Source organism: Ictidomys tridecemlineatus, chromosome 1 (assembly GCF_052094955.1).
Source record: "Ictidomys tridecemlineatus isolate mIctTri1 chromosome 1, mIctTri1.hap1, whole genome shotgun sequence".
Lineage (NCBI taxonomy): Eukaryota > Metazoa > Chordata > Mammalia > Rodentia > Sciuridae > Ictidomys > Ictidomys tridecemlineatus.
Window position 1 is genome coordinate 178,573,612 of NC_135477.1, and position 16,291 is coordinate 178,589,902.

Genomic DNA, 16,291 nt, shown 5'->3' on the forward strand with positions numbered 1-16,291 from the left:
GCATGGACATGCACTGTCTGTGGATAAATATTTATTGTCATTGTTTGGGCAGGCATCAGTGGGCAGCTAGTGTTGGTTGGAATCAGATTTGAATGTTATTTCCCTGGCAGAGTGAAGAAAGTAAGGAATGAAGGAGGCAAAGGAAATAGCCTTGACATTTAAGGCTTAATAGAGGAAGAATGAAAAGAGGGAGACTAAGGGTGTTGTGTTGCTATAACATAATACCAGAGGCAGCTAGGTTATAAAGAGAAAAGGTTTATTTAACTCACAGTTTTGGCGGCTCATTCCTGGTTTTGGAGGGGGTGTCAGTTTGTCCTGTATTGATGGCAGTGGATTCTGGCATGGCGCACCATGGTGCGGTTTCACATAGGAGCAAGTTATCTTATCTCACACAGGAGGAGTGTGAAGGAAAATGGACAGGACCAGGGCTTGCTCCTTTTCTAGTAACCCTCTTATAGGAACTGCCAAGTGGGTTACATGAGAAATACCTCACATCTGCAGTGACCACACTGGGTCACCTCCAAAGATTCTGTCACCTCCCAACAGTGGCACCTGGGGACCTAATCTTTGATCTCAGTGGACCCTTGGGGGACACAAACCATGTTCCACCAGAACAGAGGGTGTATCCCAGCAAAAGGCAGAGCCACGGGGGCCAGGGGAAGGAGAGTCTCAGGGAGGAGTGCGGTGGGTGTGCCTGCTCAGGACCTGTGCTCAGGAGAAGCCTGTGCTGCTGTGGTTGCTGATTCAGCCTGTTGGATCCTGCAGTGGGTGCTCCTTGCTGAAGGCAGATCAGTTTTCGTAGGGAAGGTGGGGATGGAATCCAGATTGCTCTGAGTGGAGAAATAAATGGGAGGTGAGGAAATGGAGACAGATATAGGCCTTTTCCCCTAGTGCTTGTCTTGAAGAAGACAGCTCAAGGCAGCAGCTGGCCCAGGTGTCAGGAGAAACCAGTGAGGGTATGGCTGGTTCTCTCCCCCTTCTTCCTCCTCTTTCTCCTTCCCTCTCCCCTCTTCCCTCCTTTGAGTTCACCTCTGGATGTTTAATTTTGCATCTGAAAACAAATCTTAGTTTCCCAGGAAGACCCAGGGAGTGAGTGAAGAGGAGGAAAGAGGGGCTGACAGGTAGAGAAACGGCCCAGCTGGGGACCACCTGAGGAGGGAGGGGCAGATGGTTGGTGGGGACCTTTCCTGAGAATGCACAGGGGTGGGTCTGGAGCCTTTCTCCAGGATGCAAGAGGGGAGGAGGGAGAACGGGGAGGTCAACGAGGCAGACCTGCAGCAGGGAGCCATCAGACGGCAGGAATGCCACCAGGATTCCTTCCGCTGTGGCGGTTTGGTTGGTGGAGAGCCCAGCGGAGCTGAAACCAGCCTGCTCGGCTTTCCCAGGCCCCCCCTATTCTGCCATCAGTGCAAGAGTGGCCCAGGGAGAGGTTAAGGGGCTTTGTGAGCCGGCTGCCGACACGGGAAGGGCGATCAGAGAGGACAGGCACCTCACCCTGGCTGCCTGTACAGATGGTACAGGACCACGACCCAGGCTGGCAACCAGGATGACCCCTGGGAAAGAGCCCCGGAACAGCCTCAGGATCCTCTCTTCTCTTGCAGAGTTACCTGGCAGGGGGGGTGGCTTGCAGAGAGAAAACACACTCAGCTCAGTTCAGCTGCTGCTCCTCACCATACAGCACGTGGCGGACATGCAGCAGGAGCTGTGGGGCCAGCCTAGGCCAGGTCCCCCACAAAACTGGTCCTTCCAGGCCTCTCCTCCTTCCTCCCTGACTCTGTCACCAGTTCCATGGCCCCGTGACCCTGGCCAGAGATGGAGCAACAGCAGCAGCCCAAGTTGTCCGGTGCCAGTCCTGGGGCCAGGAGGCCTGTGGCGCTCAGGGCCTAGTTAGGAAAGGATTGAAGTTGCGGGGAAAAGTCGTAAGTGACCACACTTCAGCAGTGCTTGTGAAAGCCTGGTACCACCCGGCAGCCCACTGTGGCATTGAGATTTCCCCACTCGCCCTGGAAGATTTCAGAGAGCTCGTGAGGACGCGCATGAGCCAGGCCTGCTCTGCAGCCGGCGTCTGGAACCAGGGTGCGCCCAGGCCTCTTATTTAGAAAAGCCTCGGACCTTTCACTGGGCACACCTGGATTCTGGGCCTCTGTCACTCACTGGCTGCAGAACTTTGAGTGTGCTGTCACTTTCTTCAGTGCCTGGAGGAGATCTTGTCTATTTAAAAGGAATGAATGACACATGTGAACTGTGACTTTTCCCAGCGTCTGGAGAGAATGGGCCGCTTCCTTTCCCTGTATGCTCTTGACTCCATGTGGCACTCAGGCCAGGTCTGATGAAGAATAGGGACCAATTCAGAGCCCAAAGAACAGACAAATTCATACGACCCGAGAGACCTGAATCAGGCCCTCTGCTCCAGGGCCCTTCCCCAGCCTTGTCCCCTGGCTCTGGTCTCACACGTTAGACCCTTTGCCCTAGACAAAGCCTTCTAAAATGCTAGTCTGAGCCTTATGCGTTGATGCATACCTGTAATCCCTGTGATTTGGGAGGCTGAGGCAAGAGGATTGCAAGATTGAGGTCAGCCTCAGCAATTTACTGAGATATTATCTAAAAAAAAAATGTACTGGGGATGTAGCTCAGTGCTAAATATCCCTGGGTTCAATCTCCAGTAACCCCTCTACACCCCCCAAAACAAAACAAAAACAAAACCCAGGTGTATTCAGGTCACTCCTCTTGTTAAACCCCTTCAGTGACTTCCTACCATTTAGATTCTGCTTTTTTTTTTTTTTTTTGCCTCATGGCTTATGGCCTATTAGTGGGCTGTGAAATCAATTTTGTGAGCTGTGACCTGCATTAACATTTTTTAATAGACTGAATGTCAGCCAGATTCCCATGTAAGTATTGTTCTATGAAACATTTATTTCAGGATTTTAAAAAGCTAAATAAGCATTCTATGTGGAGATTTGAGAGAACCATATTTGACACACTATTTAGGATGGTTTTGAAATACATAATTTTAAATAACTTTGCTTTGAAGTATAGTATATATTCAGTAAAGTGCCAAGTCTTAAGTGGATAGCTTGATGAATTTTTATATAGGTATACTTTCATTCAATTACACCCACCTCAAGATATACAGCATGACTAGCATCCAGAAGGTTCCTTCCTGCCCCTTCCCAGTCACATTCTCTTCCTGGAGAATCATATTCTGACTGTTCTGGAATTTCATATAAATAGAACCAAAGAACTTACGCTGTTTGGGGGCTTGGCTTCTTCAATTCACAGCATATCCTTGAGACACATTCATGATCCTGTACAAAGCTGCCATTTGCCTGTTTGTATTGTTTTATTCCATTGTTTACATGCATTGTGGATGCATTATCCAGTTCTGTTGATTGACATTGGGTTGTTTCCAGGTTTGGGCTTCTATGAGTGAAGTGCCTATGAATATTCCTGTACGAGTCTCTTTGGGGATATACCCGCTCATTAATCATTCATTCCTTTCCCTCCCTTCCTCCCTCCCTCCCTCCCTCCCTTCCTTCCTTCCTTTTTTGGTGTTGGGGATTGAATGCAAGGCCTCAATACTCACTTATTCATGTTTAAATTTTTTTTCCATTTGTGGTTCAATTTCAATAATTTCTATTGACCTGTCTTCACTTTCATTTTGAATTTCAAAGTAACCAATTTGCTGGTCTCCTATTTAGGGAAGTCTTTATTTCAATCACAATATCTTTGAATTTTCAGATTTACATCTGGCTTACGTTTAGAGTTTGTTTATCTCTTCAAATTCATCAGCCCTTCCCCTGTTATATTTATCTTTTCCTGTAAAATTTAGAAAGCATTTTAATTATAGTTATTTCAAGGTCTGTGTTTGCAAATTTCAACATTGGACTCATTTTCAGGTCTACTTCTATTGACTGTTTATTCTCTCAGGGGTCATATTTTCCCTTGTATGTCCTTTACATGCCAAATATTTTTAAAATTATGTTATTTGCTTACTACACAGTAAAGTCTCTAGGTTCTACTATCTTTCTATGAAAAATATCATTTTGTCTTCCCAGATGATTAAATCACTGACAGATTGCCTTAGTCCTGGGAAGTTCAGCTTTAACACTTATTAGAGTGAGCATCTTTCAGTTTTGACCTTAGAATGCAACCAGTTCTAGGATGTGGCTGGTCCTCCTACAGCATGGTCCACGTCTACAAAGCTTCTCTAACTCCACGGATGAGAAACTCAAACTCTGCAGTCGGCAGCCAAGGTTTGAAGAAAGTGAGTTTGCAGGTTTCAGAGCCTTGGAGCTCCCTTATTAGCAAGGTTTTCCTCCTTGATTTCCAGTCACTGATCCCCATCTACAGTGTAAACAGGAGTGTGCCAGAGCCAGTCAACATGGTTCTCACCCAACATGCTGGCTTTTCCTTTAAGGATTGGGTTCCCTCACGTCTGCCTGCTTTTGGTTTCTGTGTAAGGGACACAGGTAAAGTGCTAGTACAGACTAGTCTGCTCTTACCTGAACTGTAAGCTTGCTGTCATCATTTTTCTCTCTAGAATCTCAACACCAGTGGATCTGGGAGGACTAAGAAGCCAAGGAGGTGGTGACCAGGAACCCTGAGAGGAACCCACCACAGCTGATAGGAAAGAGGCAGAAGGACATCACGGCTGAGGATGGGGACTTTGGAGGCAGCTGGGGTTTAATCCCTACCCTTCCACTCAGTCACCCCCTGATGGTGAGCACAGTGCTTAACCAATGAGGACTGTATTCTCATCTGGGAATGGCAATACCATTTTCATTTTCATAGGGTTGTGTGTGTGTGTGTGTGTGTGTGTGTGTGTGTGTTGAGAGAGAGAGAGAGAGTGTGTGTGAGGATTAAATGAAACTCTCAGTATCAGTCCTGGCACATCATAAGGCTGTTTTAGAGAATGATGTCGTGTTTCACGGGGGCTTGAAGGAGAGGGAAACAGCTGGCGGACCCTCTTTCCCAGACAGTAGGCGGGTGCCTTCTATTGGGACTAGAAATCTGTCTCCAGCTCTAGGTTTGGAAAATGACAGAATCCCAGACTTCAGAAGTTCTTTACGACTTACAAAGAGCTGGAGGGTCTGAACCAGATTCACGAGGACTTTCTAAGGAGAGTGGTGGGATGATGGAGTAGGCAGGAGGCTTCCTGAGCTGCACCTCCCAGGGCAAAGCCCAGGAGAGGGTGCTGCACCCTACGCCCTGCTCCAAGCAGGTCCTCCTCGTCTCCCCAACCACAGATAAACAGCCTGAAGTACCAAACCCAAGCACATGGAGATTTTTTTTTTCTTTTGAGGTGAGATTCACCTAACGCCAACTTCATACTTAACAACTGTAAGGCATGTAACTCAGTGACTTCCAGGACATTCATGATGTTGTACAGCTGTCACCACTGTGATAGGTCATCTTCACCATCCCAGAGAGAAACCCCAGGCCCATGCAACAGCCACTCCTGTTCCTCCTTCCTCGTGTCCCTGGCAAGCCCTCATCCACTCTCTGTGTCCTCGTGTGACTATTTCATATAAACGGGAGCATGCCGTGGGCTCCAGTTTTGACCCACTGCTTGGAATGCCCTATCCACTCATTCTGATACAGACCCTGCATCTTTTTTACTTTTCCAGGTTAACTTCTTCAGAGTTTCTTGTATGGACAAGGAAGTTTGATGAGATGACGAGGCAGTAGACATTGGATACAAGACAGACGGGCACTGGACACGCTTCTGCTTGACAGTTTTTCTGTTTCTGCCCCCTCATGACCTCTTTGGAGGCTCTGCTCTGTAGAAATGTCTCTATTTTTCTACCTACAAGTCTCCTTACCCCATTTGTGGACAAGATTGCTGTCTTTCTGAGATGCCCATTGACTCTGTCAAGGTAAAGTTATTTATGTGGGAGGAAGTACCTGGGCTTTAAAGTCAAACATGGACTTGAATCCCATTTCAGAGGCTGCATATAGATTTGGGGAATCCAAGAGTGAAGGCCTCTGTCCACTTTGTAGGTGGAACATAGGAAATGGGCAAATACCCAAATCTCTTCCTGTGCTGCAACAGGGCTTAAAAGAAGGAGAGATCACTGCTGCAGCCCGTTCCTAGCTTTGAGGAGTCCCCAGTACCTGGCAGCATGGTGGAGAAGTGTCCAGGAGTAGCAGGTGAGGGCTGGACAGCCGTGGGGCTGTCACTGAGTGGTCCCAGACACATAGGGCAAGCAGAGTCATCTATAGGACCTGAAGATCTGAAGGAGAGAATTGGTCTCCCAACCAGATTCAGCTGCCAGGGCCTGACTGCAAAGTACTGGGGTTCCTGTTTCCCTAGGCTGAATTAATGGCCCCCAATCCCAGTCCTCTGACCTGTTTTCTCTCTTTCTATGCCTTAATTCCTGGAAAATAGAGTCTGGAAACGCCTGGGGACTGTTCAGGTGGGTCTCAAAGGGACAAGAGACAGGACTGAAGGGTATAGTAGGGGGCGAAGACAGAACCAAGAGTGTTCGTTCTGCCGCGGGATGGGGTCTCCCAACAAGAATTTCAGATCCATTTAGGGAGGCAATGCCCATTTTTAGCACTTCTGAATAAATTGGCTGAGAATCCTAAATTTAATAATATATTTTTCCTACTATGCTTCATTACACATTAGTGTATTTTCTGCTCCCCTTTTAGAAACATGATCTATGAGAGAGAGAGAGAGAGAGAGAGAGAGAGAGAGAGAGAGAGAGAGAGAGAGAGAGTGTGTGTGTGTTCAGGATTGAGAGGCAGAATTTCTTAGCTTTAGGTGGCTAGCAGCTGGCTGGGCTGCAGTCTCTGGGCAAGCTCTGCCCACAGCCCTGGGCAGGAAGGGAGGGGTCAATGTGGATCTGCCCTGCCCTGTCCTGGGCTGCAGTGACTCTTGCCAAGGCCCTGCTCCAGCTGCAGGGCCTTCTTCCTCCTTTTCTTCCTCCTTTTCTTCCTCCTCGATTTTTTTTTCAGTTGAGGTAAAGGTCATAAACATGAAATTAACCATTTTAAATCATGCCATTGAGTGTCATTTAGTGCATTCACGAGTGGTGAGCCATGACCTGTCTAGTTCCAGAGCATTCCATCACCTTCCAAGGAGGCTCAGCACCTGTTGAGGAGTGGCTCCTCATTGGCCATTCCCCAGCCCCTGGCGACCTCAATGTTCTCTGTCTCGGTAGCCTTACCTATTGGGCAGGTTTTGGCCTGGTGAGAATGACTAATGTTGTTTCCAAAGAACGTGGCCTTTGTGTCTAGCTTCTTTCCTCATTCCTTTTGTACCCTGAAGTCATGTCCCCTTTCCCTGAAGTTTTAGGACCCACCCAAGCAGTCCTCAGGACTCACACTCCTTTGCCCAGGAATTTAGGCCAGAGAAAGAGAGGAAACAAGGTCAGGAGGCTTTGGAAGGGGAATACATTCCGCTTAGGAAAATTGACAAACAGCAGTTTCTGATGCTAAATTTGGTTGGGAGGCCAATTATCTATGGCCACAAGGTTTTAAGTACCATGGTGGGGCCCTCTGTGCCAGGCCACATGGAAGACAGTGTGAGCAGGCTCTTCCCTGGAACCAGACACTGTCGGAGTCCAGCTCCAACAGGGGGTCTCAGGAGACGAACGGATGGTGAGGAGTTGGCGAAAGGGGGGTGGAGAAACAACACAGACACCAAAGTGAAGGTGCCGAATCCCAGTCTTTACTTCTGAAGTCGATCATATATACTTTTTCATTTTGGCAGGCTCACAGTACTTTGTGGTTACAAAACAGGAATCATTATTCAAAGAAACAAAATATTATGTAGCTACAATTAGAATAGAAGAATGTATCTTGGCTTAGGCATAAGCAAGCATTTTTCCTTTCAGTTTGCGTTTTGCTATGAGCAGTTTCTGTTTAGTTAACTTTTAATAATAGTTAGAAATGTCCCAACTATTGGCCTATACCTTGACTATTCTTTCTTGACTTACTGACTGGAACTGGTGCCATGGTTATGGCAAGTGGTTAACTTGTTATTAATTTTAATCAAACAAGAGTAAGAGCACAGGAACAAGAACAAGTTGCCCAGTACTAAGCACTAATCTGTCTTCTTAACATTAATTCTTCTTCTCTAGATTTTAATTTAATTTCTCAAAAACTTCCTTGACAGGAATACAGGGAGTTTTTCATTAGACATTAACAATTTACGCTCCACAGCTGAATCAATGCATTTAGAGCAAACAGACCTATTCTTAGAAGTAGTTGCATTAATTGGGAAAGTCATGTTTTTTCCTTCATACTTAATGGTCATATGAGAAATCACAACTATACTTATTAAAGGAATACAAAAACAAACCAGCCCATTCCCAGAAACATACTGCGCTCCTCCAGAGGATGGACGCCTTGCGCCTTCCACCTCAGTAGGGCCTTGCCATTGCCTGAGTCAGGGGAGGAGCGCAGCAAGACATTCCATGCCCACCAAGGATAAAATGTAGCTCTCAGAGACTGCAGTGGGGCTGGATTTTCACTGAGCTGTATTTCTAATCAGACAGAAAAGTGTGGATAAACAGCAAAAAGGATCAAATTCCCTTACATTCCAAGTGGCTACACCTGGCTGTGAGGTCGGAATGCTCTTTTAAGATACATGCTGTAGGACTGGGGAGGCAGCTCAGGGGTAAAACACTTGCAGAGTATGTTTGAAGCCCTGGCTTAAGCCCCAGCACCACAAAAATAAATCAGTCATAAAGATACCCATCATAAACCTTGGGTCAGGTCGGGTGCTTGGCTGATTGATATCATGGCAGGGTTTGGGAACTGTAAGTGGAGGAAATTATAGGGGGAGAAAAGTAAAGGTTTCGCTCCAACTCCAGCTCTGTGTTGGGAAGAGTGATTTGAGATACACTAAGGCCTCTTTGGTTTTTCTCTGTGTGTTTCATAATTTTCTGTGAAGCCAACTGCCTGCCCCTTCTGTTTCCTGGGAAGGAGAAATGCAGATTGGAGTTAGAGACCGTGGATTGGGGCAGGCTGTCTCTGGACTTTGTTCCTGTGGGAGGGCTTATTTATCTTAGTCTTTGAGGTTCAGACACTGACATACGGGTCTCTGAGAATCACACGGTGCCCCTGCTGCTCCTGTCTGATACCTCATGACCTTGGGCAGGCCTGTTTCCTTTCCAAGGCCTCAGCTTTCTTGACTGAAAGTGAAGACATTGTATTTTGTAGCAGTTTGAATAGAGTCTCTGAAAATTTACATTTGCCCAGAATCTTGGAAGGTGACTCTGAGGCAGGGGAGACTTGTCACTCTCAAGTTCTGATATTTGACTCTGAAATGAACTGACAGTAATGGAGAAGCAGGAGGAAAAACAAAAGCAGGTTTACTAGCATGTGCAGAGCATAGCACGTGGGAGAAACTGCAGTGACAGGCCTCAGAACTCTGCTTTACACAGGGTCCTCAACCAAGAGCAATCGATTTTAGAGGATTAGGAAGTCAAGGCAAAACAGTTCTAGGCTTCCTGAGGCAGAGAAAGCAGAAAGGTAAATATAAGCAGAAACTAAGGGAAGCTAAGGCTCACTGGTTAGGTTTATTATGTAGGTTCCTCTGCTGCTGGCCCCAGCCGAGGGTCTACAACTGTTTCTAGCAACTAACTTCTGTGCTTCCTGATAGACGGGATGAGGGGAACCCTTTACAAATCAACATGTTGCTTTTAGGCACACGGGGGAGGACACAGAGCTTTTCTGCTTCTGATTTTTAAAGACTATCTTAAGCACAGCAATACTTCATATTGTGGGGAGGCATAGTCTAGTGCTCCACATGACTTTATTTGGAAATGGGGTCTTTGCAGGTGTAACGAAGGTAAAGACCACAATGAGATCATGTTATGGGACAGAGAGATGAGGGTGGTGGGAGCACGAGATCAAGAGAATAATACTATAAAATAGGCCCACTTTGCTGACCCCTCCTCCACGTGCTTTCTTTGCCAAAAGGCAATTCTCCTGCAGCCCTGTCTGGCCTAAGTGGACAGGATATATCACATTCCTCAGCAAACTGAGGCAGAGGCCAGGTCAGACAGTCAGTGTAGGTGATAAGTGACGGGGTTGAGAGGGTGACGACTGGTTATTAGAGAGACAATGGGTTGCTGAGGGTCCCTGTGATTTTGCACCTGGACACTCTGGTCTTGGTCACATATGTGGGGAAGAAAGAGAAGACAGTATTTAAAAAGGGGGGTTCTGAGGTTTATAAAAAGCAAGTCACACTCCTCATGTGCTTCGAGCTCTGAGAGTTCCTTTCTTTTCAGAGAAGTTTGCTGCTATCACTTTGTTAAATAAAACTTGCTTTCTCCACTTGCCTTGGCATTTCTTGGGTGTTTAATCTTCAACACTGGGGATCAAGGACTCATTCTTGGTCTCTAAGACCAGTAGCAAATTACACTGGAGGAGGGCTGGGGCTGTAGCTCAGTGGTAGAGTGCTTGGTTAGAATGTGTGAGGCCCTGGGTTCTGTCCCCAATAGTGGAAAAAAAAATTAGTCATATTGCATCAGCCTGGACTCTAAATCCACAGCAAATGAACTTATAAGAGACAGAAAAGGATACCTGGCCAGGCCACAAGATCACAGGCAAGGGTGGCGTGATGCTGCCATGTACCAAGGAGTGCTACGGCCTGATGGCACCCATCAGATCTGTCGTGAGGAAAGGGGCCTGGCACTCTCTCTCTCAGCCTCCAAAAGAGACGGAAGGAACTGACCTCACTGGCACATTGATTTTAGGTGATGTTACATTTCTGTTATTTTGCGACTGTGTGCAATACTTTATTACAGCATCCATAGAAACAAAAACGGATTAGATACTATTTCTAGGATTAATTCATGTCTTCATGGTGAATTACCGTTTTAACAAAGTGTAGTCACTTAAATTTGTTCCTCATGGTAAATTCTTGCCTGGTGGCTTTTCTGGGTGCAAGGAGATTTTTATCCACTCATTTGTCCCGTTTTCTGCAGAGGACATATCTACCCATAGGACAACAGTCTGGCAGCAGCCCTAGGACTCCTGTCCATGTGCCTTTTCTGAAGTGCAGGGGCAGGTTGAGGACATTGGTGATGGTGTGACAATGATATTCTCCCCATCATCCCTTTGCTGTGAGGCTGTGTATGGATGACGAGCCCCATGGGCATGAGCTGAAGGGGGTTGGCCAGCCTCATCTGCTGTGCTGGATTGGAGGCCAATTATCTATGGCCACAAGTACCACGGTTGGGCCCTCTGTGCCAGGCCACATGGAAGACAGGCTCGTGCCCACTCTTCACTGGGCTGAGACCTGCCTGAGACTCAGGCCATGGACCTGGGCTTCTGTGGATTCACAAACTCCTCCTGTTTGTAGAAAGGAGCCCCTTGCAGCCCCTCCATGCCCCTGTGGAAAATGTAGACCAGATATCATTACTCTCACATGTAAAGGTGGGCTAGCAGGGTAAAACAGTGACCTCAGACCCAGGTCTGAACCCCAGCTGGAGAGTTTGCTAGCTGTGGAAACCTGGGCAATGACCTTACTATATCACAGAAATTTTGTGAGGATTGGGGTTAAACCTGCAGGACGTCAGGTTTGCAGCCATCAGGGTGTAGGGGAAGCAGCTGCTCTTATTGCAGGTCTGGTTTCAGTCTCCCCATTAGTTAGCTCATCAGCTTTCCTTAATCGCAGGAGCTCCCGTGTCTCACCCTGTGTGTGGGAAAGCATCCACGGACAGACGTGTTACGTGGGAGTCACAGTGCCCTCGTGGGAAGAAGGTGGACGTTGGTCTTCATTCCACCTGGTTGAAATCGCCCCTCTGCCATTTCTAGCTGTGTGATTCTGCTCTTCTCGCTCGCTGGTTAAATGGGGAGAACAGAGCCTGCGGGCAGCTTTGCTCTGGTCCCACAGGCAGTGTGTGCTCCTGTGCAATCAGGAGGACCAGGACCCTGATGGCCATGTTCTCACTTTCTCCTGTGCGCTCACCTTCTCCCCTAGAACCAGGCAACCGTCCACTTCTCCAGATGTGGCTTGTCCATCCTATCAGCCACCATCAAGAGGAGACAGAAGATAAAATCATTTTCAAAACAAGGTCACTGGAACAGGGCCACCTGTGACACACTTGAAAGGTGGGTGTGTCCCTCTTCAGCTGATTCCCCTTCATTCTAGGGCAGGTTTAGCAGTGATTCTCTCTCTCTCCCCTGGACCTTCACACTCTGTTCTTCCATTTTCTCCCGCCTCCAATTTTATTGATGATTTATTTTGAGCTACATTTTTAGTTTTAAAATTTAATTGTGGTTGACATATAATTGTACATATTCGTAGGGGACGATGATATTTCCATACATGCCTCCATTGTGTAATGATCAACTCAGGGTAAATGAGCATCTTTCACCTCAAACATTTATCATTTCTTTGTGGTGCAAGTGGTCCAAGTCTCTCTGCTGGCTATTTTGAGATGTACAATACATTGCTGTTGGCTTCAGTTACCGGCAATGAAGCACTAGGTCTTATTTCTCCTAACCTTACATTTTGGGTCCATTGACTAACCCCTTCCCACCCCTCTTTGTTTCTTCCCCTCTCCAGCCTCTCAAAACCTCTATTTTCCTTTCTAAGAGGTCATTTGCTTATTATTTCCTTCTAAGAGATTTTAGATTCCACATAAGTGAGTCATGCAGTATTTGTTTCTCTGTGCCTGTTGTATTTTACTTAACACAATGCTATCTAGGCTCCTTATGATGCTGTCCCAAACGTCATAAATCCATTATTTTTTCTATGGCTGAGTTGTATTTGCTGTGGACATCTGCCACGTTCTCTTTAGTCACGCATCCACCAGAATAAGACTTGTCGACATTTAAGTTGTTTCCATTTCTGGTTGTTGTGAATGGTGCTACAGTAAACACGGGAGTGCAGTTTTCTTTCCGACACACTGATTTAATTTCCTTTGGATGTGTGCCCATTGCGGGGGGGTTGCTGAAACCTACGGCAGTTGTGTTTTCAATTGTTTGAAAACTCTCCACACTTCGATAGCTAAACTAATTCACATTCCTACCAGCAGTGCACAAGGGCTCTCTTTCCCCTTATTCTCTCCAGCACTTGTTATCTTTTCTTCTTTTTGGTAATAGCCATTCTTATCAGAGCAAGGTGATATTTTATTGTGGTCTTGATTTGCATTCTCTTATGATTAATGATATTGAGCCTCTTTATTGATTTATTTTTGGCACTGGGGATTGAACCAGGGGCACTTAACCACTGAGTCACATCCCCAGCCCTTTTTATATTTTTTTTTATTTATAGACAGGGTCTTGCTGAGTTGCTTAGGGCCTTATTAAGTTGCTGAATCTGGCTTTGAACTTGCGATCCTCCTGCCTCAGCCTCCTGAGCTGCTGGGATGACAGGTGTGTACCACTGCACCTGGCTATGAGCTTTTTTAATATACCTATTGGTTATCTGTACGTCTTTTGAAAAACGTTTATTCAGATTTTTTTTTACCCATTTTGAAATCAGATTTTGTTGTTGTTTGTTTTGCTGTTGTTTTTCCTCTCTTATTCTGGTTACCAACCTCTTACCACACATGTAGATTATAGATATTTTCTCACTTTCTGTAGGCTGTCTCTTCACTCTGTTGATTGTTTCCTTTGCTGAAAACAAGCTTTTTAGTTTGCTATGATCCTGTTTGTGTATTTCTGCTTTTGTCACCTGTACTGTTGGATCTTATCCAAAATTAAAAAAAAAAATCTCTGCCCAGACCAATGTCCTGAGGTGCTTCCCCTATAATTTCTTCTTGTATTTAACAGGACTTACATTAGATCATTGGTCCATTTTGAGTTTTGTCAAGCTGAGAGTCAGGGGTCTAGTTTATTTCTTCTGCCTTTGCATAGGACGTGGACACCCAGCGCCCCAGCGTCATTTGCTGGAGAGACTTTCCTTTCTCTGGTGCATGTTCTTGCTGCCTTTGTTGAAGAGCAGCTGGCTACAGTACCCAGGCTTATCAGTAGGTCTCCTGTTCTGTTACCTTGGTCTGTGTGTCTGGTTTTTTATGCCAGTACCTAACCATCAGTGTTTTGGTTATTGTTGTTGTGTAGTGTATTTTGAAGCCACATATTGTAATTCCTCCTGCTTGGCTATTCGGCATCTTTTGTGTTTCCAGATAGCTTTGGAGAGCAATTTTTCTATTTCTGTGAAGAGTATCCTTGGCATTTCCATAGGGATTGCTTGGACTCTGTAGATCAGTTTGGTAGAATCATCATCTAACAGTTCCTCCAAAACATGAAGCATCTGTCAGTCTTTTGTGTCTGTCGTCTTCATTTTCTGTCATCCGTGTTTCATGATTTTATTGTAAAGGCCATTCACATCCTTGGTTCAGTTTATTCTGTATCTGCTCCATGCATGAGATCTGTACGTTCGTGTGCTCCCATGATGTAGCTGTCACCCTTTGGCAGCTAGTCTAGACCTCTCTCAGGCACTTTTATAAGGTCTGTCTAATGGTGGTAAATTCCTTGTTTTTGCTTGTCTTGGAAAGTCTCATGTCTCCTTCATTTTTGAGGGATTTCACTTCTGAGTTTAGTCATCTTTGTTGACCCTATTTTTCTTCCTGAACTTTGGTTATGTCATCCTATTCTCTCCTGCCCTGTAGGGTTTCTGCTGAGAATTCTGCTGTCCATCCAATGGAGGTTCCCTTAGAAGTGACTGGATTCTTTTCTCTGGCTGACTTTGGAATTCTCTCTCTGACTCTTAACTTTTGGCAACATGCATAGAAAATGCCTCTGAGAAAATTTCTTTTGGTCAAATCCATCAGGGATCCTTCCAGCTTCCTGGAGCAGAATGTCCATCTCTCTCCCAAGACTTGGAAAGTTTTCAGGAATTACTTGGATGAATTACTTGGTTTTCTATGCCTTTTCCCTTTTCTTCTGGAACTCCTATAATGGGAATGCTTGCTTTCTTAATGGTGTCCCATATATATCAAAGGCTTCTTTCATTCCTTTGATTTTTTTTTCTTTTTTGAAAACCACCTGATTAAATTATTTCAACAGACCTGTCTTTAAACTCAGAAATTCTTCTGCTTGATGAATTCTGCTGTTGAGACTCTCAATAATATTTTTTATTTCACTTATGGAGGTCTTCAGCTGTAAGATTTCCGATGGGTTCTTTTTAATGATCTCTCTTTGCTGGAATTCATATTATGAATTTTTTCCCTAATTTCATTGATATTCTCTTGCATATCATTAAGTTTCCTTTCCTTAACTATCATCATTTTAAAATTCTTGGTCAGGAATCCACTGACCCCTTCTCTCTGAGTTCCTGTGTTCATTTGGATGTGTCGGGTCACCTTTCCCTCCAGTTCTTCTGATGTCTCTATGTTGGTGTTTGAGCATCTGGTGGGCCAGCTGCCTCCACCAATTTTAGGGGATGGCTTTTGCAGGAAAAGATTTCCTTCTGACAGTGTGTGTTGCTTGGCTAGGTTGTGTTTGCTTTGGTTCCAGGTGGGCTCTGCCGTACAGTTTTTGGGTAGCTTCTTTGGCCCCGGCCAATGTTGTTGGTGCCCAGAGGTGCCTCAGTGGCCTAGGCTGTGGGGTTGAGGGGTTGTATCCCAGTGCAGCTACAGATCCTTCATGCAGGGCAGGTTTGCTGGCAACTCTGAGTGTGGTATGCTGAGCTCGGGTGTCCATCAGCTCTGCTGGGTTGTATGCGGTTGGGGCCACACGGGGGGCCCAGGTGAGTGTAGCCTAACATGCCTGGTAGTGATGTGGGTATGCCTATCAGCTTCCAAGGTCACAAGGGATGGAACCCTCCTGTTGGTGGGGCACTTGGAAGTGTCCAAGGGCTGTAAAGGTGACTTCACAGGCACAGGCACAGGCACATCTGCCTATCTACTTTCTGCAGCTGAGAGTGGGCCCTGTTGGGTTGGATTTCTGAGAATAGGCAACTCAGCTGCTTCTTGTGTCCATAGGAGGGTGGTGGGGCCATGTGGGTTGCTTCTTGGAGATCTTAGCAGGCTGAGCCACTCAGAAAAGGCTGCTTGCCTGTTTCCTGGGATCATGGGTAGGTGGGTGGGGCCTCTATGGGCTGAGCAGCTCAGAACTGGTTGCTCACTTATGTTTCAGAGTCATGAGTGGGTGGGGCCACCTGGCTGCATCTAGGGGGTTTTTGTGGGCTGAGCACTCAGGGCTGATTCAAAGTCCATGGGGCTGGATCACCCAGCTTCTAATGGGGCCATGGAAGGATGGATATGGTCACCTGGCTATTTCCTAGGGCTGAGGGCAGGTGACAGGACTACCTAGTTGCTTCTGTTGCAGGTGGTGGGTGAGTGGGGCTGGTCAACAGTTTTCTGGGAACCCCTGCAGGCTG

At 46.3% G+C, this 16,291-nt stretch overlaps 1 protein-coding gene across 1 annotated transcript in view; it reads right to left on the reverse strand.

Moving 5' to 3' along the window:
• Positions 1–239: 239 nt before the first annotated feature.
• The window catches only part of Slit3 (slit guidance ligand 3), a 583,956-nt gene continuing 567,904 nt past the window's right edge, over positions 240–16,291 (reverse strand). Inside the window, exon 36 of the mRNA XM_078052276.1 lies at positions 240–830. Coding sequence (XP_077908402.1) covers positions 790–830 — 41 coding nt within the window. The 3' untranslated portion in view covers positions 240–789. The remainder of the gene's footprint in view (positions 831–16,291) is intronic.